The 24,287-nt window shown below is 42.2% G+C and overlaps 1 protein-coding gene across 1 annotated transcript; it reads left to right on the top strand.

Annotated features, from left to right (window-relative positions):
• Positions 1-1,523: 1,523 nt before the first annotated feature.
• Positions 1,524-23,344, top strand: LOC144596551 (suppressor of cytokine signaling 5-like). Its single transcript, XM_078404993.1, has 3 exons — positions 1,524-1,598; positions 1,853-2,000; positions 20,724-23,344. The coding sequence occupies exon 3, from the start codon at positions 20,739-20,741 to the stop codon at positions 22,332-22,334; it is 1,596 nt and encodes a 531-aa protein (XP_078261119.1). The 5' UTR covers positions 1,524-1,598; positions 1,853-2,000; positions 20,724-20,738; the 3' UTR covers positions 22,335-23,344.
• Positions 23,345-24,287: the final 943 nt, after the last annotated feature.

Here is a 24,287-nt window from a genome sequence, read left to right as displayed (position 1 = left end):
GCGTCTTTGCAAGAAGTAGGATTGGAGGAACTGTAGTCCAGATAACTGTGGGAGTTGGTAGGTTTGTAGTAGACGTCAATCGATACTCTGTCCCGTGTGATGGAGACAGAGAAATCAAGAAAAGGGAGAGAGGTGTCAGTGAATTTGAGGGCAGAGTGGAAGTTAGTAGTGCAGTTAATGAAATCAATGAGTTCTGCACGGGTGCAGGAGGCAGCCACGATGCAGTTGTCAATGTAGCGGAGAAAAGGTTGGGGACGGTGCCAGTGCACACCTGAAACAAGGACTATTCAATGAAACCAACAAAAAGTCACCCATGCGAGTGCCCATGGCTACACCTTTAACTTGGGGTATACAGGAAAGTTGCCAATAAGCTGCAAAGAGTGCAGGGGTTTACGAGGATGTAGCCAGGATTCAACGATCTGAGTTATAGGAAGAGGTTGAGCATGCTAGGACTTTATGAAAGAGTCTGAGGGGTGATCATGTAAAATTATGAGGAGAATAAATAGGATGAGTAAGGTAGGAGAATCAAGAAGGAGAAAACATGGGTTTAAGCTGAGGGGAAAGATTCAATGGGAAGCTGAGAGGCAACTTCTTCACACAGTGAGTATATGGAATGAGCTCACTGAGGAAGTAGTTGAGGCAAGTACAATAACAACATTTAAAAGTCATTTGGATTGGCACATGCATAGGAAACACGGATGTGGGACAAAGACAGGAATATGGGACTACCTTTGATAGAGCACCTTGGTTGGCATAGATGAGTTGAGCCAAAGGGCCTGTTTCTGGACCATATAACTCTGATTCCATTTCTCATATGAGGTCAACTAAAATAAAGTTAATGCGTTCATAATACATCAACCACTTTATTTAAACAAATGATTTACAAAATGTTGATAATCCAAACAACTAAGTTTATTTCCAGATTTGTTATTGCACTGCCTTTTTGTACCATTAGCCAATGCGGCATCAAGGGTAGCTTGTTGGTCAGAACTACAATTACATTATTAGAAAGATGAGGGCATCGATGTTTTGAAGTAAAACTTACAATGCTGGACATTCAAAGTTGTTGCTGACTTGTAAGTAAAATAATATTCTATGACGAGAATGGACCATGATGCAATGACTGGCTCTGTTAATAGACACAAAATGCTGGGGAGAAGGATTGGGTGACGTTTCAGGTCGAGACCCTTCTTCAGACTGGTTAGGGTTAAGGGAAACGAGAGATAAAGAACAATGAATGAAAGATATGCCAAAAAAGACTGGCTCTGTTGGTTTTCTGTGAATTATGCAAATATAACTTTGTGCGCTGATAATAGCAGTCTGTTTTTTATTTTGCATGGCAGGTAGGTGCTTCCTGAGGTTCAGGGCCTACGAGACCTTGCATCAAACACCTGGATACTGCGGGGGAGGGGGGAGTGACTGACTGAGCTCAATGACTCGCACTGCATCTCTTGCCCTGCTCCCTCGCCTCGCCCCGCCCCCCCCGGCCCGGCACCAGCTTCTCATTGGCCGCTGGGTTGCCATGTGCCGTGAGGCTCGGCAGGAATGCTCTGAGTGGCTGGGCGGCGCCGCCGTCGTCATGGAGTTTCCGCCAGCAGGTTTGGGTGGTCGCGTCCGCGTCAACCTCTCCTCCAACCGTTTGTTTCCCTTCCCCCTCATCCCGCTCGCGCTCTCCGGCGGCCGTTTAACCGTCAGGGTGGCGGTGGCGGCGTGAGAGGCACTGTCGCCCTTCGTCGGCCTCTCCGTCAAACCATCGAGTGGCCGTGGTGGCTGCCGTCGCCAGGGCGGGGTGGTCGACCTGGCTTGACGGCAGCCTTCCTCTCACTCCCCCCTCTCTCTCTCTCCCAATTAGCCGGAGCCCTGCGCTTTATCTCCCGTCTCCTCCAACAGAGAGGGAGAGAGAGCAACAACAGCAACACAAAAAACAAATCCCATCCTTCATCTTGTTTCGGGGGCCGAGATGTTCGTGGAAAAGCGGGGGGATCCGCCGACGAACTGAGGTAAAACCAAGCTGTCCCAGCCTTATTTCAGAAACCGGCGGAGCGCGGTTATGGAGGAGGGGGGGGAAGTGCACCTTCCGACGGAAAAACTCCGTTAAATTATCCGCGCGTCGTTAACACGGGGTAACGGTTGACAGCCGCATGCCTGCCTGCCCCGTGTGTGTGGATTAGTTTTCACCACATCGTCGCAGGCCAGGGAAGAAATAGCATCTGTGATTTATTCACAAAATGCTGGAGTAACTCAGCAGGTCAGGCAGCATCTCGGGAGAGAAGGAATGGGTGACGTTTCGGGTCGAGACCCTTCTTCAGACGTCCAGACCCGCTCCCTCTGAAGGCTCCCGTGGTACCACCAGGACATCTGCAACGTCCATGGCCTTCCTTGGCGTGGAAGTTTTACTCGTCGCTTGTAATGTGGGTTAACGTTACCATTGTGTGCACTCAGCTCCGTTTGTGTGTGTGTGTCTCTTCCACCCCCTTCAAACAGCAGAGCCCCCACATGCCACCTTTTGCTGACAGCTCCATTGTATCTTTATAGTTGTCACCTCGCTCTTGTGTGTGCCCAATCGTGCATGGGCAGATGAGTAGTCCCAAAATATTGCATTCTCCCCCCCCCCCCCTTTTGTGATATTTATTACTTGCGATGGAGTCGATGCCCGAAACTATTTGACAATGGCTTTTTAAATTTGGGTGTGAGATTTAAACATTTTGATTTGCAATGTGGCTGAGAATAAATCTTAATTTAACCGTGTAAGAAGGAACTGCAAATGTTGGTTTACACCGAAGATAGACACAAAGTACTGGAGTAACTCAACGGGTCAAGAAGCATCTCTGGGTTTTGTGTTTATCTTAATTTAGCCGTGGTAGGTTTGTATCCTGGTTTTAGACGGGGCTTAATTGCGCTTTTAATTGCTTTACTGTAATTTTAATCTTAATTATTTATTGACGTTAAGAAACAAGATGCTGGAGTAACCCAACGAGTCAGGCAGCATCACTGGGGAAAATGGATAGGTGACGTTTTGGGTCAGGACCCATAAATATTTGCTGATGGATTTTGATGGAATCATTGGTTTTACTTCATTGTCTTGTCATTTGAAAAAATTGTTCACAAAAGCCTTGCTAAAAAAATCTATGGTTTGATGCCTCAAGATTTTTTCAAGATTTTAATTGCTTTTTCAGTGTAAAACTCGTGATTTTTCTCCTCAGTAGTATTTAAACACCAGCGTTATTGTAGGATTTGCAACTTGGTTACTGGAGTTTGCAGTTTGTGTGACTGAAGCCTCAAATAGTTCATTGTCACAACTAATAAAACTAAATTTGTCATATCTCTAGATGTAGACAGATAAGTTGCATTTCGATTGATAAATAGTAAATTTCAGTGTGTAATTGCTTGACTTTTTAATCTGATGTATGTTTCAAGAAAATGTATATAATTGCAATTATGGGCAGAATAATGAAATTATTATTGTTATGACTCTGACTCTACTCTAATTTAGCTGGGGTTGTAATATTATTTCTCAAACAATTATCTTTTTGTAGATGCTAAAGGGGGAAATCTTGTTAATGAGCTTTAAGTTTTTAACTCGTCCTAAAGTACTTTACTTTCAAATGGAGCCACTGCAACAAAGGAAATGGGTCTACTACAAACTCTGAAATAGCAATATATGAACTGATCACCTAGAATGCTTGAAGGTTAATATTGGTGAAGCCAGTGGAAGAGCTTCCAGTTCTTTGCCGAGTGCCATGGGACCTTTGTATTTACCTGAAGATGTTAGATTGCTTCAAATGAATGTTTTGCACATGGATTGCCCCTTTAAGTGAAATGGCCTCCCAGTACTGTGCAGAGATGTTGGTCTGAATTGTAAGCTCTATTCTCAGGAGTGGAAGTGAGTCAGTGATAATGACTTATTTAAACCTTGGACTAAAGACTGGCAGATGGTATTAATGGCCTAATGTGTATGTTGATCTGTATTAAGTCATAAAGGATTGCAATAATTCAATTCTGTGAATGTTGCTGTATTTACTCTTTTCACCTTAGTCTTTTGTCTTTTCGTCTCTGGCCTTTATCCACCCATCTGCCAATCCCCCTCCCCCACATCAACTGTATTCACTTATCACTTGCCAACTCTTATCCCGTCCACCTCTTAGCTTTACCCCTTACTACAATTGATCTGAAGAAGGGTCCCAACCCAAAATGACACATCCATGTTTTCCAGAAAGTTGCCTGCTGGCTGAGTTACTCCAGCATTCATTTTTTCAAGCCAGCCTCTGTAGTTCCTTGTGCCTAAATGTTACTATATTATTGGATGCTAACTGGCACACAACAGGAGAGTGATAACCGGCATCCGCAGTTCCTTCCTACACTACCCGCTGAGTTACTCCAGCTTTTTGTGTCTGAGCAATAATCATCTTTGGATTTATTCCCATCTTGTGTTGCTTCACACCCCATTTACTTTGGTTGGTTGGGGGGGGGATATTAAAATCTTGTGTTTAATTGGACCACATTTCTAAGGAAATGTGATACATTGCTATCATAAGGCTCAGCATTAATTGTAACTGCAATTTTAGAGTCAGAACAAATAAAATCATCCATTATTCTTCAGTGAATATTAGTTTTGAAACAATACTGCTTGAAATAACCCTAATTCCATGCACTTTCAGTTGGGAATGATTGGTTTTTCAAACCTGAGCATCCCAGTAGAGATGGAGTCAATTATTTTTGTGACCATAAAATCATTCAAATATTTTATCATTTTTTATTGGGAGGTGTATCATTACAACAAAGCTTAATCGTGCATTCTACCTGCATACAGGCAAAGCACTGCAGGATATTTAAAGTACTGTATAAATACATTTATTACCAAGGGAGTGGTGGATTGAAATTATAAATGGGATCAACACCCAGGCAAGAAGTCCAATTATCATGACCCTATTTAAGATGATCTAATTCAGCATTGACCTGGAATCGATGTGTGTCTGATGCATTTCCTGTCTTCCTTCTCTGGCAAAAATTAATTTATTCTAATATTTCCATTTTAGACAATGACAGACAATGAACTTGCTGAAAGTAATGGAAAAATACTGGGATTATTTGACTGTAGCGCAGCGGTAGAGTTGCTGCTTTACAGCGAATGCAGCGCCGGAGACTCAGGTTCGATCCTGACTACGGGTGCTGCACTGTAAGGAGTTTGTACGTTCTCCCTGTGACCTGCCTGGGTTTTCTCCGAGATCTTCGGTTTCCTCCCACACTCCAAAGACGTACAGGTATGTAGGTTAATTGGCTGGGTAAATGTAAAAATTGTCCCTAGTGGGTGTAGGATAGTGTTAATGTACGGGGATCGTTGGGCGGCACGGACTTGGTGGGCCGAAAGGGCCTGTTTCCGGCTGTATGTATATGATATGATAGGTGGGCATTGCTGCAAGGTAGCTTTCTTTCATTGTTGCTCTCGTCTGACTTGGTGTTCGGGGGTGGGGGGAATGTTGGAATAAGCTAAATTACTGAACCTCAAACATCAGTATTTATACAATACAATATCCTTTATTGTCATTGTACAAGTACAATGAGATTTTGAATGTCCCTTCCATATCGATGCTATCAAATCAAATATATAAATAAATCATGTCGAAAATGAACAACAAAAGGGGGGGAGGAAAAAGAAAAAGGGGGAACTAGGTAAAGTGCAACAAAAAAGGTTCATGCAGTGGTCAGTTGTGCCAGATGACCCTGGGGGCAAGACAGATCATGGCGGGCTCTCAGCAGGACCGATTCAGAGCAGCTATAGCTCTAGGGATAAAGCTGTTCCTTAGTCTGGAGGTGCGGGTGTAGAAGGCTTTGTAACGTCCGCCAGATGGAAGTAGTTCAAACAGACGGTGGCATGGGTGTGTGGAATCTTTGTGTCTACTGTTGGCTTTCCTGAGGCAGCGTGCGTTGTAGATGTCCTCCAGGGCTGATAGCTGTTTCCCAATGATCCTCTGTGCTCTGCAGACGGCCCGCTGAAGAGCTTTCCTGTCCGCTGTCTCGTTGACATTGGACACCTGTACAGGTGTAAAACACAATGGCAGTGTTTTTTTAAGTTAACACAGTGGCTTCCCCAGCTTTGATGTTGTGAAGAAGGGTCTCGACCCGAAACGTCACCCATTCCTTCTCTCCTGAGATGCTGCCTGACCTGCTGAGTTACTCCAGCATTTTGTGATACCATATAAATAACTTAGCAAGTTGCAAAGTATGGCTGCAGGATATTAGTGGGCAATCATAGAAACATAGAAAATAGGTGCAGGAGTAGGCCATTCGGCCCTTCGAGCCTGCACCGCCATTCAATATGATCATGGCTGATTATCCAGCTCAGTAACCTGTACCTGCCTTCTCTCCATACCCCCTGATCCCTTCAGCCACAAGGGCCACATCTAACTCCCTCTTAAATATAGCCAATGAACTGGCCTCAACTACCTTCTGTGGCAGAGAATTCCACAGACTCACCACTCTCTGTGTGAAGAAATGTTTTCTCATCTCGGTCCTACAAGACTTCCCCCTTATCCTTAAGCTGTGACCCCTGGTTCTGGACTCCCCCAACATCGGGAACAATCTTCCCGCATCTAGCCTCTCCAACCCCTTAAGAATTTTATATGTTTCTATAAGATCCCCCCTCAGTCTTCTAAATTCCAGCGAGTACAAGCCCAGTCTATCTAGTCTTTCCTCAAATGTAAGTCCCGCCATCCCAGGGATCAATCTGGTGAACCTTCTCTGTACTCCCTCTAAGGCAAGAACGTCTTTCCTCAGGTTAGGAGACCAAAACTGCACACAATACTCCAGGTGCGGTCTCACCAAGGCCCTGTACAACTGCAGCAGAACCTCCCTGCTCCTAAACTCAAATCCTCTTGCTATGAATGCCAACATACCATTCACTTTCTTCACTGCCTGCTGCACCTTCATGTTTGCTTTCAATGACTGGTGCACCATGACACCCAGGTCACGTTGCATCTCCCCTTCTCCCAATCGGTCACCATTCAGGTAATACTCTGCTTTCCTGGTGATCTCTTTGTAAGTGTTCTTTTGAGCGAGAGATCAGCCAGGATATTGAAGATAACACTCTAGCCTTAAATAAGGGCCTTTAAATAATGTTTCAACTGAGAAAAGCACCAGTTATGATGTGCAATAGTTGTTTGATTATGGACTGGGATATCTAATTGTGGTGTTGAAATTTGAGCAATGCGACCTGAAACACCGCTCTCTTCTGGTAGAATATTATAGACAATAGGTGCAGGAGGACGCTATTCGGCCCTTCGAGCCAGCACTGCCATTCAATGTGATCATGGCTGATCATTCTCAATCAGTTCCCCGTTATTGTTTTGTATAATGACTGGGTTGTGTGATGTGACTAAATATTCCATTTTTTGGATGTTCCACTAAAATTCTGAGGTAATGGTCAAATTTGGAACTGGTCTCTGTCCAATACATGTGTGCCATATTACTTGATATTTTGCAAATTTGTTCATTACAAAAAGGTCTGTAATTAGATACAATTCAGAATGAGTTAGGAATTGAATATTTTTAGGTTGTTGGTTGCATGTAGGTTGACAGGATAAAAAAATAGAAATTGTTTTCTTCTTAAAGATTTTGGTGGACCAGATGGGGTTTTGCAACAGTATAGTAGACCCAAAATACTGGAGCAACTTAACAGGACAGGCAGTATCTCTGGAGAGAAGGAATGGGTGACATTTCTGATCGAGACCCTTCAGACTTTTGCAACAGTATGATTAGTTTCATGCTTATCAAAATTACGAATTTAAATTGGCCTGCTACTTTGAGATCTAAACCCATTTGAAATCGAAACCTAGATTAGTAGAAGATAGACACAAAGTGCTAGAGTAACTCATTGGGACAGGCAGCATCTCTGGAAAGAAGGAATGGGTGACGTTTCAGGTTGAGACCCTTCTTCAGACTGGTAGAAGTTTGCAGATGACACCACCATAGTGTGCTGGATCGCGGAACAATGTGATGAGTATTGGAAGGAGATTGAGATGGTTTCAAAACTGAAACCTTTCTGTCGAAATGTCAACAAAATGAGCTGGTTATTGACTTGAGGAGGTGATGTGCATGCCCCAGTCAGCATCAATGGTACCAAAACGGAGATGAGTGAGAGCTATGGGTTCCTAGGCATAAAGTCACCAACAATCTGTCCAACCACTTTGAAGCCATAACCAAGAAAGCAATCAAATGCCTCAAGAAGCTAAAACAATTTGGCATGCCTCCAACCATTCTTACCAACTTTAGTTCAGAGATACAGCGCGGAAACAAGCCCTTCGGCCCACCGAGTCCACGCTGACCATCGATCCCTGCGCATTAACAATATCCTACACACACTTGACAATTTATTTATAGCAATACCAATTAACCTTCAAACCTGTACGTCTTTAGAGTGTGGGTGGAAACCGAAGATCTCGGAGAAAATCCACGCAGGTCACGGGGAGAACGTACAAACTCCGTACAGACAGCACCTGTAGTCGGGATCGAACCCGGGTCTTCGGAGCTGCAAGCATTGAAAGGCAGTAGATCTACCGCTGTGCTGCCCATGTGCCACCCGTCTACAGATGCACTATAGAAAGCATTCTATCCGAGTGCATCACACGTTGGTTCGGCAATAGCTCTGCCCAAGACCACAACAAATTATAGAAACTTATGGATGTCGCATAACACAAAGCAGCCTCCTTCTCCATCAGCTCAATCTACATTTCATGTGCCTCAAGAAAGAAGCTAACATAATTGAGAAGCTTTTACACCCTGATCATTCCCTCTTCTCTGCTCTCCCGTCAGACAGAAGGTACAAAAGCTTGAAAGCATGTACTACCAGATTCGGGAACAGCTTCTTCCCTGCTGTTATCGGACTACTGAATGGTTCTCTCATAAGCTAAGGATGTAGCAACTTACTTGGAGCTGGACCTCAACAGCATTCAGACATAGACTAAATAGTGGCAGCTAATATTCATAAAATGTCCATCTTCACATCCAACACCCATCTTGACAATTAGTGATATTAATATCCCCAACTCCGCATAAGCATTGCAGGTCCCCATTGACCACAATCTTGACTGGGCCAGCTAGACAATGGTGTGGCTAAAAGAGCAGGTTAGAGGCATGGTATTCTGTGGTAAATGACTGTCACCCCAAAGCCATTTACCATCAGAAACATTTCAAGAGTGTGGTAGAATACTGTTAACTTGCCTAGATGAGTGCAGCTCTGACAACAGCTAAAACTGAGCACCATCCAGGTCAAATCAGATTACTTGAATGGGAATCAAAAGTAAAAGCTCTGCAGATGCTGAAAATTCAAAATTCTGAAAGACCATTGACTGGAAACATTAATTCTGCTTAACCTGCTTAATTGCTAATTCATTCATGATCCTAAATATCCATTCTGTTACCTCCCCCTCCTCCTAACTGCACTGTGGACCATCTGCAAAATTGACTGCAGTTATCTCAGACGACTCCAATAGCTCCTTCCAACACATAATTTGGCCAAGAAGATTGAGCTTCAGGCATATGGGGATACTTAAACCTGAAGATTCTATTCCACACCTCCTTGACTCCTTGGATAAGGCTGCAGGGTGACTTGGACAGGTTGTGTGAGTGGGCGGATACATGGCAGATGCAGTTTAATGTAGATAAGTGTGAGGTTATTCACTTTGGAAGTAAGAATAGAAAGGCAGATTATTATCTGAATGGTGTCAAGTTAGGAAGAGGGGATGTTCAACGAGATCTGGGTGTCCTAGTGCATCAGTCACTGAAAGGAAGCATGCAGGTACAGCAGGCAGTGTAGAAAGCCAATGGAATATTGGCCTTCGTAACAAGAGGAGTTGAGTATAGGAACAAAGAGGTCCTTCTACAGTTGTACCGGGCCCTGGTGAGACCGCACCTGGAGTACTGTGTGCAGTTTTGGTCTCCAAATTTGAGGACGGATATTCTTGCTATTGAGGGCGTGCAGCGTAGGTTCACTAGGTTGATTCCCGGAATGGCGGGACTGTCGTATGTTGAAAGGCTGGAGCAATTAGGCTTGTATACACTGGAATTTAGAAGGATGAGGGGGGATCTTATTGAAACATATAAGATAATTAGGGGATTGGACACATTAGAGGCAGGAAACATGTTCCCAATGTTGGGGGAGTCCAGAACAAGGGGCCACAGTTTAAGAATAAGGGGTAGGCCATTTAGAACGGAGATGAGGAAGAACTTTTTCAGTCAGAGAGTGGTGAAGGTGTGGAATTCTCTGCCTCAGAAGGCAGTGGAGGCCAGTTCGTTGGATGCTTTCAAGAGAGCTGGATAGAGCTCTTAAGGATAGCGGAGTGAGGGGGTATGGGGAGAAGGCAGAAACGGGGTACTGATTGAGAGTGATCAGCCATGATCGCATTGAATGGCGGTGCTGGCTCGAAGGGCTGAATGGCCTACTCCTGCACCTATTGTCTATTGTCTATTGACTTAGAAATGTGTAACTGTTCTTTCTTTAACTTTGAGTCCAAATACAGAATCTCTACCCAATAGCATAGAGATACCTTCACAACAAATGGAGGAATTCATGGCAACAACTTGGTTCCACCTTGGAGCAATTTGGGATGAATTATGAAAATTTATATTGGCGATACTTAGTTTCTAAAGCAAATTTAAATAGACTTTGTGAATCAATGTAGGCATGAAATGTCCTTTTAATGATGGATCCTTGATGGCCAAATTTCTTATGGGGCATAACTTTATAAAATTTAATACTTTAATTTTGCAACTACATGACATGAGATAAATGAAGGAATTGATGTTAAAAGCATTCTGGCTGGCTGGATCAAAAGCTAAGTGTGCTTGTAGTGCTGTTAGAGGGATAAGAATAATAAATGTATTCCTGCAGCTTCCCCTGTAAAGGGCTCTCCCCATAAACCACGCTGGTTTCTATATCCTAGGCTGTGGTCTTGTATACAGTGGAGTTAAAGCTGAACAGCTTTTTCTGAACACTTGCAACTTTTTTCTCCAACACCACAATCCCTCCCCTTTCTTCCACCAAGTGTTTTCCAAAATCGTGTTATGGTGAATCCATGCTCAAATCATGCTGGTTTTGCAATATCAACTTGTATTATGTGAGTGGCATACTTGAAATTTGGTTTATAATATCATTCTCCCTGACTGTGACTTATGAATTATCTGAAGTTAACTAAAAAGGCAATACGGGGAGAAAAGATGAGGTACGAGGGTAAACTAGCCAATAATATAAAGGAGGATAGCAAAAGTTTTTTTAGGTACGTGAAGAGGAAAAAAATAGTCAAGGCAAATGTGGGTCCCTTGAAGACAGAAACAGGGGAATTTATTATGGGGAACAAAGAAATGGCAGACGAGTTAAACCGTTACTTTGGATCTGTCTTCACTGAGGAAGATACACACAATCTCCCAAATGTTCTAGGGGCCGGAGAACCTAGGGTGATGGAGGAACTGAAGGAAATCCACATTAGGCAGGAAATGGTTTTGGGTAGACTGATGGGACTGAAGGCTGATAAATCCCCAGGACCTGATGGTCTGCATCCCAGGGTACTTAAGGAGGTGGCTCTAGAAATAGTGGAAGCATTGGAGATCATTTTTCAATGTTCTATAGATTCAGGATCAGTTCCTGTGGATTGGAGGATAGCAAATGTTATCCCACTTTTTAAGAAAGGAGGGAGAGAGAAAACGGGTAATTATAGACCAGTTAGTCTGACATCAGTGGTGGGGAAGATGCTGGAGTCAATTATAAAAGACGAAATTGCTGAGCATTTGGATAGCAGTAACGGGATCATTCCGAGTCAGCATGGATTTACGAAGGGGAAATCATGCTTGACAAATCTACTGGAATTTTTTGAGGATGTAACTAGGAAAATTGACAGGGGAGAGTCAGTGAATGTGGTGTACCTCGACTTTCAGAAAGCCTTCGACAAGGTCCCACATAGGAGATTAGTGGGCAAAATTAGGGCACATGGTATTGGGGGTAGGGTACTGACATGGATAGAAAATTGGTTGACAGACAGAAAGCAAAGAGTGGGGATAAATGGGGCCCTTTCGGAATGGCAGGCAGTCACCAGTGGGGTACCGCAAGGTTCGGTGCTGGGACCCCAGCTATTTACAATATACATTAATGATTTAGACGAAGGGATTAAAAGTACCATTAGCAAATTTGCAGATGATACTAAGCTGGGGGTAGTGTGAATTGTGAGGAAGATGCAATAAGGCTGCAGGGTGACTTGGACAGGTTGTGTGAGTGGGCGGATACATGGCAGATGCAGTTTAATGTAGATAAGTGTGAGGTTATTCACTTTGGAAGTAAGAATAGAAAGGCAGATTATTATCTGAATGGTGTCAAGTTAGGAGGAGGGGGAGTTCAACAAGATCTGGGTGTCCTAGTGCATCAGTCAATGAAAGGAAGCATGCAGGTACAGCAGGCAGTGAAGAAAGCCAATGGAATGTTGGCCTTCGTAACAAGAGGAGTTGAGTATAGGAGCAAAGAGGTCCTTCTACAGTTGTACCGGGCCCTGGTGAGACCGCACCTGGAGTACTGTGTGCAGTTTTGGTCTCCGAATTTGAGGAAGGATATTCTTGCTATGGAGGGCGTGCAGCGTAGGTTCTCTAGGTTAATTCCCGGAATGGCGGGACTGTCGCATGTTGAAAGGCTGGAGCGATTGGGTTTGTATACACTGGAATTTAGATGGATGAGGGGGGAACATATAAGATAATTAGGGGATTGGACACATTAGAGGCAGGAAACATGTTCCCAATGTTGGGGGAGTCCAGAACAAGGGGCCACAGTTTAAGAATAAGGGGTAGGCCATTTAGAACGGAGATGAGGAAGAACTTTTTCGGTCAGAGAGTGGTGAAGGTGTGGAATTCTCTGCCTCAGAAGGCAGTGGAGGCCAGTTTGTTGGATGCTTTCAAGAGAGAGCTGGATAGAGCTCTTAAGGATAGCGGAGTGAGGGGGTATGGGGAGAAGGCTGGAACGGGGTACTGATTGAGAGTGATCAGCCATGATCGCATTAAATGGCGGTGCTGGCTCGAAGGGCTGAATGGCCTACTCCTGCACCTATTGTCTATTGTCTATTGAATGTTTTTGGCCGGTCATATCAAATTAATGTTATTAGTGAGCGAATAGTCATGGACTACAGTATGACATGGATCAGTTGCTAAGAATTAGCACAATGGCAGATGGAATTTAATTGTCTAAAGTGTTTAGGATATAAACTTTGAACACTCACAGTGAATAGTAATAAAATACATTTATGGTTAACATTACCTGGCTAGTTCTGCAGTCTTTGCAATCTAGAAAATGTTATTTTGCGAGAAAGAATGAGACAAGGTGGCAGACTGGAGATTGTACAAATCTTAAAGGTGGAAGTCAGGTTTGCAAATAAGTTAAATCAAATGAAATTTGGAATATACAAACGGCATAGTTTAAAAAAAAGTTGATCAACGTTTGCATAATTTGGTTCCAGCTGAATAAATCTCCAATTCTGAGCATCGCTCTTTGGAAATAGGATAAGTAACAGTATAAGTAGTTAGGATTTCGTATACACTATTAAAAGGGTGGTGGTCAATAGTTTTGAAGAGGCAATAACGGAGAAAAAATTGTCTAGAGGCTAAGGGATATTGGTTGGGGGATAGGAATAATAGACAATAGGTGCAGGAGTAGGCCATTCATAAAACTGGATTGTTCGTTGATGTAGACTTAATATGCAGAAAAGCTCCCTTTTTGTACTTTTTTTTGGCAAAAATATCTTGGATATAATTTTAAAATGAAATGTACCCAAAAATTCTCGAGTGAAAGTTGAGTGCACTTTAAGCCATGCGTAACATTATATATCTTCAGTTCTGCAGTTAGATTGGCTCTGGACAATTAGATACAATATAACATATAACATATAACAACTACAGCATGGAAACAGGCCTGTCCGGCCCTACCAGTCCACGCCGACCATTCTCCCTGACCTAGTCTCATCTACCTGCACTCAGACCATAACCCTCCAATCCCCTCCTATCCATATACCTATCCAATTTACTCTTAAATAATAAAATCGAGCCAGCCTCCACCACTTCCACCGGAAGCCCATTCCATACAGCCACAACCCTCTGAGTAAAGAATTTCCCCCTCATGTTACCCCTAAACCTTTGTCCCTCAATTCTGAAGCTATGTCCCCTTGTTGGAATCTTCCCCACTCTCAAAGGGAAAAGCCTACCCACGTCAACTCTGTCCGTCCCTCTCAAAATTTTAAAAACCTCTATCAAGTCCCCCCTCAACCTTCTACGCTCCAAAGAATAAAGACCCAACCTGTTCAACCTCTCTCTGTAGCCTAAGTGCTGAAACCCAGGCAACATTCTAGTAAATCTCCTCTGTACCCTCTCCATTTTGTCGACATCCTTCCTATAATTTGGCGACCAGAACTGCACACCATACTCCAGATTTGGCCTCACCAATGCCCTGTACAATTTCAACATTACATCCCAACTTCTATACTCGATGCTCTGATTTATAAAGGCAAGCATACCAAACGCCTTCTTCACCACCCTATCCACATGAGATTCCACCTTCAGGGAACAATGCACAGTTATTCCCAGATCCCTCTGTTCCACTGCATTCCTCAATTCCCTACCATTTACCCTGTACGTCCTATTTTGATTTGTCCTACCAAAATGCAGCACCTCACACTTATCAGCATTAAACTCCATCTGCCATCTTTCAGCCCACCCTTCCAAAAGGCCCAAGTCTCTCTGTAGACTTTGAAAATCTACCTCACTATCAACTACTCCACCTATCTTAGTATCATCTGCATATTTACTAATCCAATTTGCCACACCATCATCCAGATCATTAATGTAAATGACAAACAACAGTGGACCCAACACAGATCCTTGGGGCACAATGTTATTACTTTTCAAGTGAGTTTTTATGTTCACGATTGATTGAAAAATACGACTTGACCACAAAAGGGATTCACTTGATAGAGTTTTGGATAAAATTCTCACTTTATACGAGAAAGAGTTCAGCGGTTAATTTGCAATACAAATTGTTGGCTGCAATCTATGAGAGATCTGTGTCAATTTGCAATAATTTGGGTTTATTGTAAATGTTTTGTGGGAGTTTAAGCTCTACTTGTAATAATGTGAGAATGTCAGATAAAGCTATTGTGTTCAATTGTGCACTTTTTTGAAGGAGTCGCTGCAGATGCTGGTTTAAACCTAAGATAGAAACAAAAAGCTGAAGTAACTCAGTGGTTCAGACAGCATCTCTGGAGAAAAGGAATAGGTGATATAAGAAAATAACTGCAGATAAAATCGATTTATTCACAAAATGCTGGAGTAACTCAGCAGGTCAGGCAGCATCTCGGGAGAGAAGGAATGGGTGACGTTTCGGGTCGAGACCCTTCAGACTGATGTCGGGGGGGGCGGGACAAAGGAAGGATATAGGTGGAGACAGGAAGATAGAGGGAGATCTGGGAAGGAGGAGGGGAAGAGAGGGACAGAGGAACTATCTAAAGTTGGAGAAGTCAATGTTCATACCACTGGGCTGCAAACTGCCCAGGCGAAATATGAGGTGCTGTTCCTCCAGGGGAGGACCCTGCACAGGGGAAAAGTACAAACTGAACAAATGGCTGCGGAGATTGCTATTAACCAGCCGTGATACTGCCATCCATTATGTCCATTGTTGGGAGGATAACAGAACACGATATTTTGAAACCATGTGAAACTAAACATTTCTGCAAGGAAGGAGTAATGTATACTGGTTTGAGATGCCGAAAGTAAACTTGCAGATATGGCAAACAGTGAATGTAATTTTTTTTAATGAACCTATGAAGGGATTGATGAACAAAAGTTATGCTGTTCTCTTGCCACAACTCCATGGAGCTTTGAGATCTAATTGGAATACTTTGCACAGTTATGATTTCAATATTTAAAGTTGTCTTGCTGGTCAGTGCAACATCAATTTAACAGATTGATTCATGAAATGCAATCTGCCTTGTAAGGAACGATTAGGATTGGCCAACTGTACTGATTTACTTTTGGAATCCTGAGCAGGATTGACTGTTTAGATGCTGGAATGATGTTTCCTCTAGTTGGAGAATTTAGGACAAAATGCAAAGTCTCCATTTAGGACATCGGATTTCTTTTATGTAGATCTCTTGTAAATCTTTTAGTATTCCAATCTACCAATGGCTGTGGATGCTCTGTGTTTTACTCAGTTTTTTAAATCTTTGAGAGAAGTGGAGGCTATGAGAGAAGTAGAAGTAGAACGAGGAACTGCAGATGGTGTTTTACACAAAGTGCTGGAATAACAGCATGTTAGGCAGCCTTTGGAAGATCAGGACCCTTTGGAAGAAGAGTCTCGACCTGAAATGTCACCAATCTATGTTCACCAGAGATACTGGCTGACCTCCTGAGTTACTTCAGCACTTGGTCCCTTATGGGAGGCAATGAGAATTGGGTGGGAAAAGTGGATTGGAGGCACCAGATCTGCTGCAATCTTGAATTATGAGCAGTTTGAGGTCATTGGTCTAATTTTGCTTTGTGTGTTCTCATGTGGTCATCCAAGCCTTGTGATAAAGGCCATTAGGTTGTCAAGTTTCCCTCTACCCTGACTTAGTGTGAACAAGGGTCTTAACTCGAAACATCACCTATTCCTCTTCTCCAGAGATGCTGCCTGACCCGTTGAATTACTCCTGCATTTTGTGTCTAAAATGAAAAGTCGACTCAATTTTGAGATGAAAGACGCAAATTTGCACCAAATGGAGCTGAGTTATGCTTATTTAACTGTTTTATACATTTTGGTCTAGGAGGACACCAGATTGTGGTCCTTGCCCGCAAAGCCTTAGTGGTGGCTGCACTTGCTTCAGTGTTACTACAACACATACGCCTGCTCCATGGAATAAGTCAGTTAGCGGCATTTGTATGTTACTTTACGAAGTAACCAAGACCACATTTCAGACGAGCTACAGTGAAGCTTTTATTGAGATCTTCCAGCAGGAGTTTATCTAGCTGTCTCTGGGAATAGCCTGTACATCAGAGTCATTGTATTGTGGCTGCTCAGTGAACTTCTCCAAGGGGCATTATATCGTTGTTCAGATCTTCACAAATGCACTGTTCAGTACAATGTGGCCAATTTACACGCGCGTCGCACCTATCTTGGGCAACGTATTGTGAGAGTAAGATTGCAGTTATGCACAAAGGATCTAATAGAGACAGCCCATTCACTGCCAGCCAAGCCAGCTCTAGCTGCTGCTTTGAATTATGTGAACAGAACAGTAAGAGAATGAACACTGTATTTTAGGCCTCCTTGTGAGTTGGAGGAGCAGATGGGTAGGGAGATTTCCGATCGCCTATGCATTCAGATATTGTAGTAATGATGTTGAGGTTCCAGTTTCATGCACTTGATTGACCTACGCTAATTATCTAGTTAAATAATAATGTATAATACTTTTGTTATAGGAGCTGAATATCATGTTATACCTAATGTATTTTGTCTGCCATCCAGTAGATGGAAATTGAACACAAAGTCGATGCAAGTGTAAATTTAAGTACGGGCTGCTTGGGTTATGTAATTTTGGTCTTTCAGAATTCATAAATTCATAAAAATGCTCACCAAATCCACCCAAAACTTCATCCTCAACATTGATGGTCTCCCAGTATCCACCTCACCTCACATCCGGAATCTTGGAATCATCCTTGATCAAACCCTCTCCTTCGACAAACACATCAAACACATCACAAAGACAGCCTTCTTCCACCTCAAAAACATTGCCTGTCTCCGTCCATCCCTCTCCTCCACAGCTGCAGAAACCCTCATCCACGCCTTCATCACCTCCCGTCTGGACTACTGCAACAGCCTCCTCTATGGCGCACCCTCAAAAATCATCAATAAACTTCAATACATTCAAAACTCCGCTGCCCGTCTACTCACACACACCTCGATCCGTGACCATATCACCCCCGTCCTTTATAAACTCCACTGGCTCCCCATCCCCCAGAGAATCCAGTACAAAATCCTCCTCATAACCTACAAAGCCCTCCATAACCTGGCCCCATCCTACCTGACCGACCTCCTCCACAGGCACACTCCCACCTGCACCCTCCGCTCTGCGGCTGCCAATCTCCTATCCCCCCCACATCCGGACTAAACTCAGATCCTGGGGGGACAGGGCTTTCTCCATCGCTGCTCCCACCCTATGGAACTCACTACCCCAAACCGTTAGAGACTCCCCCACACTCACCACATTCAAAACATCGCTGAAGTCTCACCTGTTCAGTACTGCCTTCAACCACTGAAGGTCACCTCACCTTCTGTCTCCTTTCTCTGTTCATTTATTTATTTACTTATTTATCTATTTATTAATTTCCCTATGTTCTCAAAATCTCTGTAAAGCGTCTTTGAGTATATGAAAAGCGCTATATAAATAAAATGTATTATTATTATTATTATAAATCACTGTGAAAAACTAAGTTACAGAATTTTAAAAATTCTCTTGGAATTTGTGAAATAGAGTAAATAAATCAACACACAACACATCAAGCTAGATGCAGGAAAAATGTTCCCAATGTTGGGCGAGTCCAGAACCAGGGCCACAGTCTTAGAATAAAGGGGAGGCCATTTATAACTGAGGTGAGAAGAAACTTTTTCACCCAGAGTTGTGAATTTGTGGAATTCTCTGCCACAGAGGGCAGTGGAAGCTAAATCACTGGATGGATTTAAGAGAGAGTTAGATAGATCTCTAGGAGCTAGTGGAATCAAGGGATATGGGGAGAAGGCAGGCACGGGTTATTGATTGTGGACGATCAGCCATGATCACAATGAATGGCGGTGCTGGCTCAAAGGGCCGAATGTCCTCCTCCTGCACCTATTTTCTATGTTTCTAAGGACATCCTTGCTATGGAGGAAGTGCAGCGTAGGTTCACGAGGTTAATACCCGGGATGGCGGGACTGTCATACGAGGAAAGATTGGAAAGACTGGGCTTGTATTCACTGAAATTTAGAAGGATGAGAGGGAATCTTATTGAAACATATAAAATTATATAAAGACTGGACAAGTTAGTTGCAGGAAAAATGTTCCCAATGTTGGGGGAGTCCAGAACCAGGGGCCACAGTCTGAGAATAAAAAGGAGGCCATTTAAAACTGAGATGAGAAAAAACCTTTTCACCCAGAGTTGTGAATTTATGGAATTCTCTGCCACAGAAGGCATTGGAGGCCAGTTCTCAGGATGAATTTAAAAGAGAATTGGATAGAGCTCTAGGGGCTAGTGGATTCAAGGGGTATGGGAAGAAAGCAGGCACGGGTTACTGATTGTGGATGATCAGCCATGATCACAATGAATGGTGGTGCTGGCTCGAAGGGCCAAATGGCCTCCTCCTGCACCTATTTTGTATGTATAACACTTTATTTTTCAACTCCGGTTTCTTGATGCATGTGCAGATGATGTGGTTTGGCATTGCAGAAATACCACCTGTTTTCCAGGAACAGAACCCCTACCCTGTAACCCGTTAGTTGCCTTACCTTAAGAAAATTGATTTTCATTCCATAATTTGTCTTTAACTTAATTCCTATAATTTACAAAACAATGCACAGTTGACTCTATTGGCAGGCTTAATTTGTTTAATGGATTGTTTTAAAACTGGTCACATAATTTCCGGCCTGCTATATTCAGCCTTTGTATCTGACTTGCCCATGTGCAGAAATACTTTTTTTTTGTAATCCTTTTTTGGCTGGTGATTGTTCTGTGATATTATCCATCAAGCCTGCAGCAGCTTCTCCCACCCCCACTCCTAACTTATCCAACCATATATTTGACCATAAAAAGCTAACACAAAAGTGTGAACATTTGATACCATTGAAATGTTAGCATCCTCCTGCAGTTCACACTTGGATGCCAAACTTGTTAATTTACTTTGTACCAACACGTGTTTGAATCAAATTTTAATTTAGACCTTTACTTTAGTACCAACTATCATATCCATTTCAGTATGATGGCAATAATTTGTAACTGTAATTTAGTTCATTGACTTCCTAAAGGCACTGCAGTTTTCTAAACTTGTGGCTGAATGATTTGGGATTTATAAAATGAGGAGTCTGATGCACTTAGCTGTCTTTCAATCAGTGTTGACCAGATGTAAAATGTCTCATTCTATCATTAGAGGGAACTCTGCAAATGTGAAAATCAAAAGCTAGATATTGGACATATGAAATAAATATTGGAAATACTTTAGTCTGGCAACAAGTGGAAAGGCAGAGTTGATGTTTCAAGTCAAAGACTTTTCAAAAATTGACCATTCATGTTTTTAGCCAGTAAAACACAAAATATTCCACTTTTTGTTTGGATCTTGCAGTTGTGGCCACATTTTCCTATGTAAGTCATTCCCAAATCAGGTAATTAGCTATTGAACAAATTGAGTTCTGATTTGACTTGGAACCAAATGTTTTCTTTAAACTGTTTGCAAGTTTATCGAGTAATATAGGGTTTTCCCTGGGCTTGACTTTTGTTGTAATTAATGAAAGCAATGTAATGACATTATTTAAGGTGTTGGAATTTGGATATGTAAATGTCAATGATATATAAATTTACATTGCCCGAAAACCTTAATTGCTAAAGTGAGTTTTGGTATAAAGTCCTCGATTGCGGTTTAAATTTTGTTCAATTCAATATGGCTTTATTTCTGCCCTGTCTTTAATATTCTTTCTTATATCCTTTAGATTCGTGTTTAACCTATGGATAAAGTTGGAAGGATGTGGAGCACTTTGAAGTACCGATGTCAGAATCTTTTTGTTAATGAAGGTGGAGGCCAAAATGAAAATGGTTTAAACTGTCCAGGTTGTTCCGTTGGCCAAAGCACAAGTACAAATGTTGATGAACTGCCTCAGCAAGGATTAGGAGGTGCAACAAATGAACATATAGACACAGGTTTGACCACAGACAGAAGAAATGGAAACTGTGTTTCTAATATCCCAGAGATTGTTGAAGCTGATTTGGATAAAGAAAATGATAATTTAGCTGCTGGACCTGAGTCTCACCTTGTTCGACGAGACTCTTATTCCCGCCATGCTCCTTGGGGTGGAAAGAAGAAACACTCTTGCTCTACAAAATCCCAGGTGTCATTTGAAACAGTTAAACGTTTTAGTAGATCAAGATGTGGGTTACAAAGGCGGGAAAGACGATATGGTGTGAGTTCCATCCATGATATGGAGAGTTTGTCTAATTGTGCTATGACACGTCCATCTATACGCCAACGTTTCCAAGAAACTGTAGGACTCTGTTTTCCCTTGCGCACACATAGTAAGCAGCCAAAGAGTTTATTGTCGAGCAGGAGAAAAATTTTGCTCTCTGAACTGATGCTTGAAAAATGTCCTTTTCCTGCTGGGTCAGATCTAGCGCAGAAATGGCATCTTATTAAACAACACACAGCTCCTGTAAGCTCGCAGTCAAATTGTTGGCTTGAAACGCTTGATCCTACTTTTTCTTCTACAGAAGACGAAGAAGATAGGCTCAGGGAAAGACGAAGGCTCAGTATTGAAGAAGGGGTTGATCCTCCTCCCAATGCCCTTATACACACTTTTGAAGCCACTGCACAAATTAATCAAACGTACAAGCTGGGACCAAAGTTAGCACCTGGAATGAGTGAGCTTCCTGCTGACAGTAATGGAATTACAAATGGAGACTTTGATGTGGAGGAGGGCTCAACTACGCTTTGTCTTCAAGCACGAAAACAGAAATCACGGCCGACGCCAGGAGAAATTATTGGTCATGCTGCCAGACCTGGGCCTTGGAAAGTGCACACACAAATTGATTACATTCATTGTTTGGTGCCAGACTTGCTTCAGATTACAAGTAACCCTTGTTACTGGGGGGTAATGGATCGTTATGAAGCTGAGGCTCTCCTTGATGGCAAGCCTGAAGGGACATTTCTACTCAGGGACTCTGCACAAGAGGATTACCTCTTCTCTGTGAGCTTCCGTCGTTATAACCGCTCCTTGCATGCTAGGATTGAGCAATGGAATCATAATTTTAGTTTTGATGCTCATGATCCCTGTGTTTTTCACTCCTCCACTGTAACTGGCCTCCTGGAACATTACAAGGATCCCAACTCGTGCATGTTTTTTGAACCTTTGCTGACTGTTCCACTGACCAGGGCCCTTCCCTTCAGCCTGCAGTACATCTGTCGTGCAGCCATTTGCTGCTGTACAACGTATGATGGAATAGATGCACTTCCACTTCCCCCACCTCTACAAGAGTATCTGAAAGAGTACCACTATAAACAGAAAGTACGAGTGCGATGGTTAGAACGAGAACCATCCAAGGTTAAATAAGGATTTGTCTTTTTTAATATTATTGAAATTGCTGACAACCCTGACATATGGGACATTATGAAGATGATAAACTTATTCAGAATGAATTATTTAAGACTTGAATTAACTCGCAATATGTGGTAACTTCCTTTTGCAACATCCTTTTAGGGTATTTTGGCACTTTGTGTCTAAATTAGTGGATACTGCAGGTCTATATACAGATTAACATGCATATATTTATTATGTTGGCAGTTAGCAACTTTGTATCTTTGCAGTTGTCTTTGAGGGATGTGGTCAAAAACCAGTGATATAGGGCAACTATGGAGCTCTCTGCAGATTTGATATAGGAGTTAACATTTACTATAGAATCTTGGAAATTGTGATGAAATTTAAATGAATTTTAAGGAACTGCCATTTGAGATTTAACACCATTTTGGTGCATTCTGGCATTCAGCCTGCATGAATTTGACCTGGCTGGAGGATTTTTTGGAGGTCTGCAATGGCATTTTTTTGTCAATAACTGGTTCCCTGGAGTTATTTTGTGATTGACTGCCAAATGATTATAAATTGCAGCTTGAGTACATGTCTGGCCCTTCAAAACTATTTTGAAATCACTTTTAAGCTTTTGTTTCTGGAATGTCTAGGGGAAACTCAGTGGCAATGCGTTTATCGTAAAGTTATTTTATCTGTAGATTATCATTTGCATTTTCTGAGTGGAATTTTGGTTATGTGATTTAAATCTGACCAGAACAGGAAATTGTCATGGTTAAAATCTGAGATTGTTGTGCAAGATTTCTAAATTATGTTTAGAAATCTTGCTCAAGGATTCAATAAGTTCAAGGAATCAATATTTTTTGCTTGTGCACAAATCCATATATGTTTTAGAACTTAAAGGTGAGAGTGGCAACAACACTTAAATAAATGGAAAATATTGTTTAAATCGATTTGAACACATGGATAATTTTCAGAGACAAAAGAGCAAATAACTCCAGCGTGGTGTTGTTAATTAAGGTAATGAGATTCTATGGAGGGAGGGGTAATGAGATTCTATGGAGGGAGGGGTAATGAGATTCTATGGAGGGAGGGGTAATGAAATTCTATGGAGGGAGGGGTAATGAGATTCTATGGAGGGAGGGGCATTATATCTTGATTATAAGTAAAACATTTTCCTGGATTTTTGAATATTTAGGGTATTGCCATATTCTAAATTTTTGTTATGAGAATGACCCTTGTCTCAAACTTCCAAAATTAACAATATCTCAGCCAATTCTGGTGGAAGTGTGACGACAATCTTCACCATATAAGTTTCTCAAATACAAGTAGTTAGTATAATATTGTAGGTGGCATTTGAATATCGTGCCTCTTATTTTCCATTAAATTATTAGCCACTAGATTATTTGGTGCTGTAGACTATTTGCATTTGAGTGTTTAAAAAAAACCATCTAGAAAAAAGAGAATGTTGCCATTTAACTTTGTACCATCTGGGCGAAAAATAGAATGCTCGCCAGCTATTTGGCTTTTGTTTTGGCACCTGTACATTGTCACAATTGGGTCAGAGTCACTTTCACTTTAAATGATAATACCAGTATTTGAAAGGTTGCTTTGTTCCATTAAAAAACCCTCGTTTGTCCCAAAATTCTTAAACTTGTTTTTCAGGGAAATATAAACTTTAAGTAGCTGTAATACTGAACAGAAGCTCAATAGTTGCTCAATAAAAGTGTGATCCCCTTCTGTTTTTTGGCAATGTGGCCTTTGTAGGCAGTGACTAATTTTGGCTGTGAGCAGCTCATTCCGATCCAAGCTTTGCTTATTTGGCCTATGTGAACAAGATAACTAACATGCCATGCTGTGTACTTTCCTACTTTGACAGAGCAGCTTTTAGTAAGTTAAGATTGTTCGAGGACATAAGATATTTTGTGGAACCGGATTGTTTCTCGTGTTCTTTAATTCACAATCTGAAGTGCAGCCTGGATT

This window comes from Rhinoraja longicauda, chromosome 9 (assembly GCF_053455715.1).
Source record: "Rhinoraja longicauda isolate Sanriku21f chromosome 9, sRhiLon1.1, whole genome shotgun sequence".
In the NCBI taxonomy this organism is placed as follows: Eukaryota; Metazoa; Chordata; class Chondrichthyes; order Rajiformes; family Arhynchobatidae; genus Rhinoraja; species Rhinoraja longicauda.
This window is presented reverse-complemented; position numbering and strand designations above follow the sequence as displayed.

Bases quoted from the DNA above. Each gene is read 5' to 3' on its own strand.
- LOC144596551 (XM_078404993.1), top strand. From the start codon at position 20,739: ATGGATAAAGTTGGAAGGATGTGGAGCACTTTGAAGTACCGATGTCAG.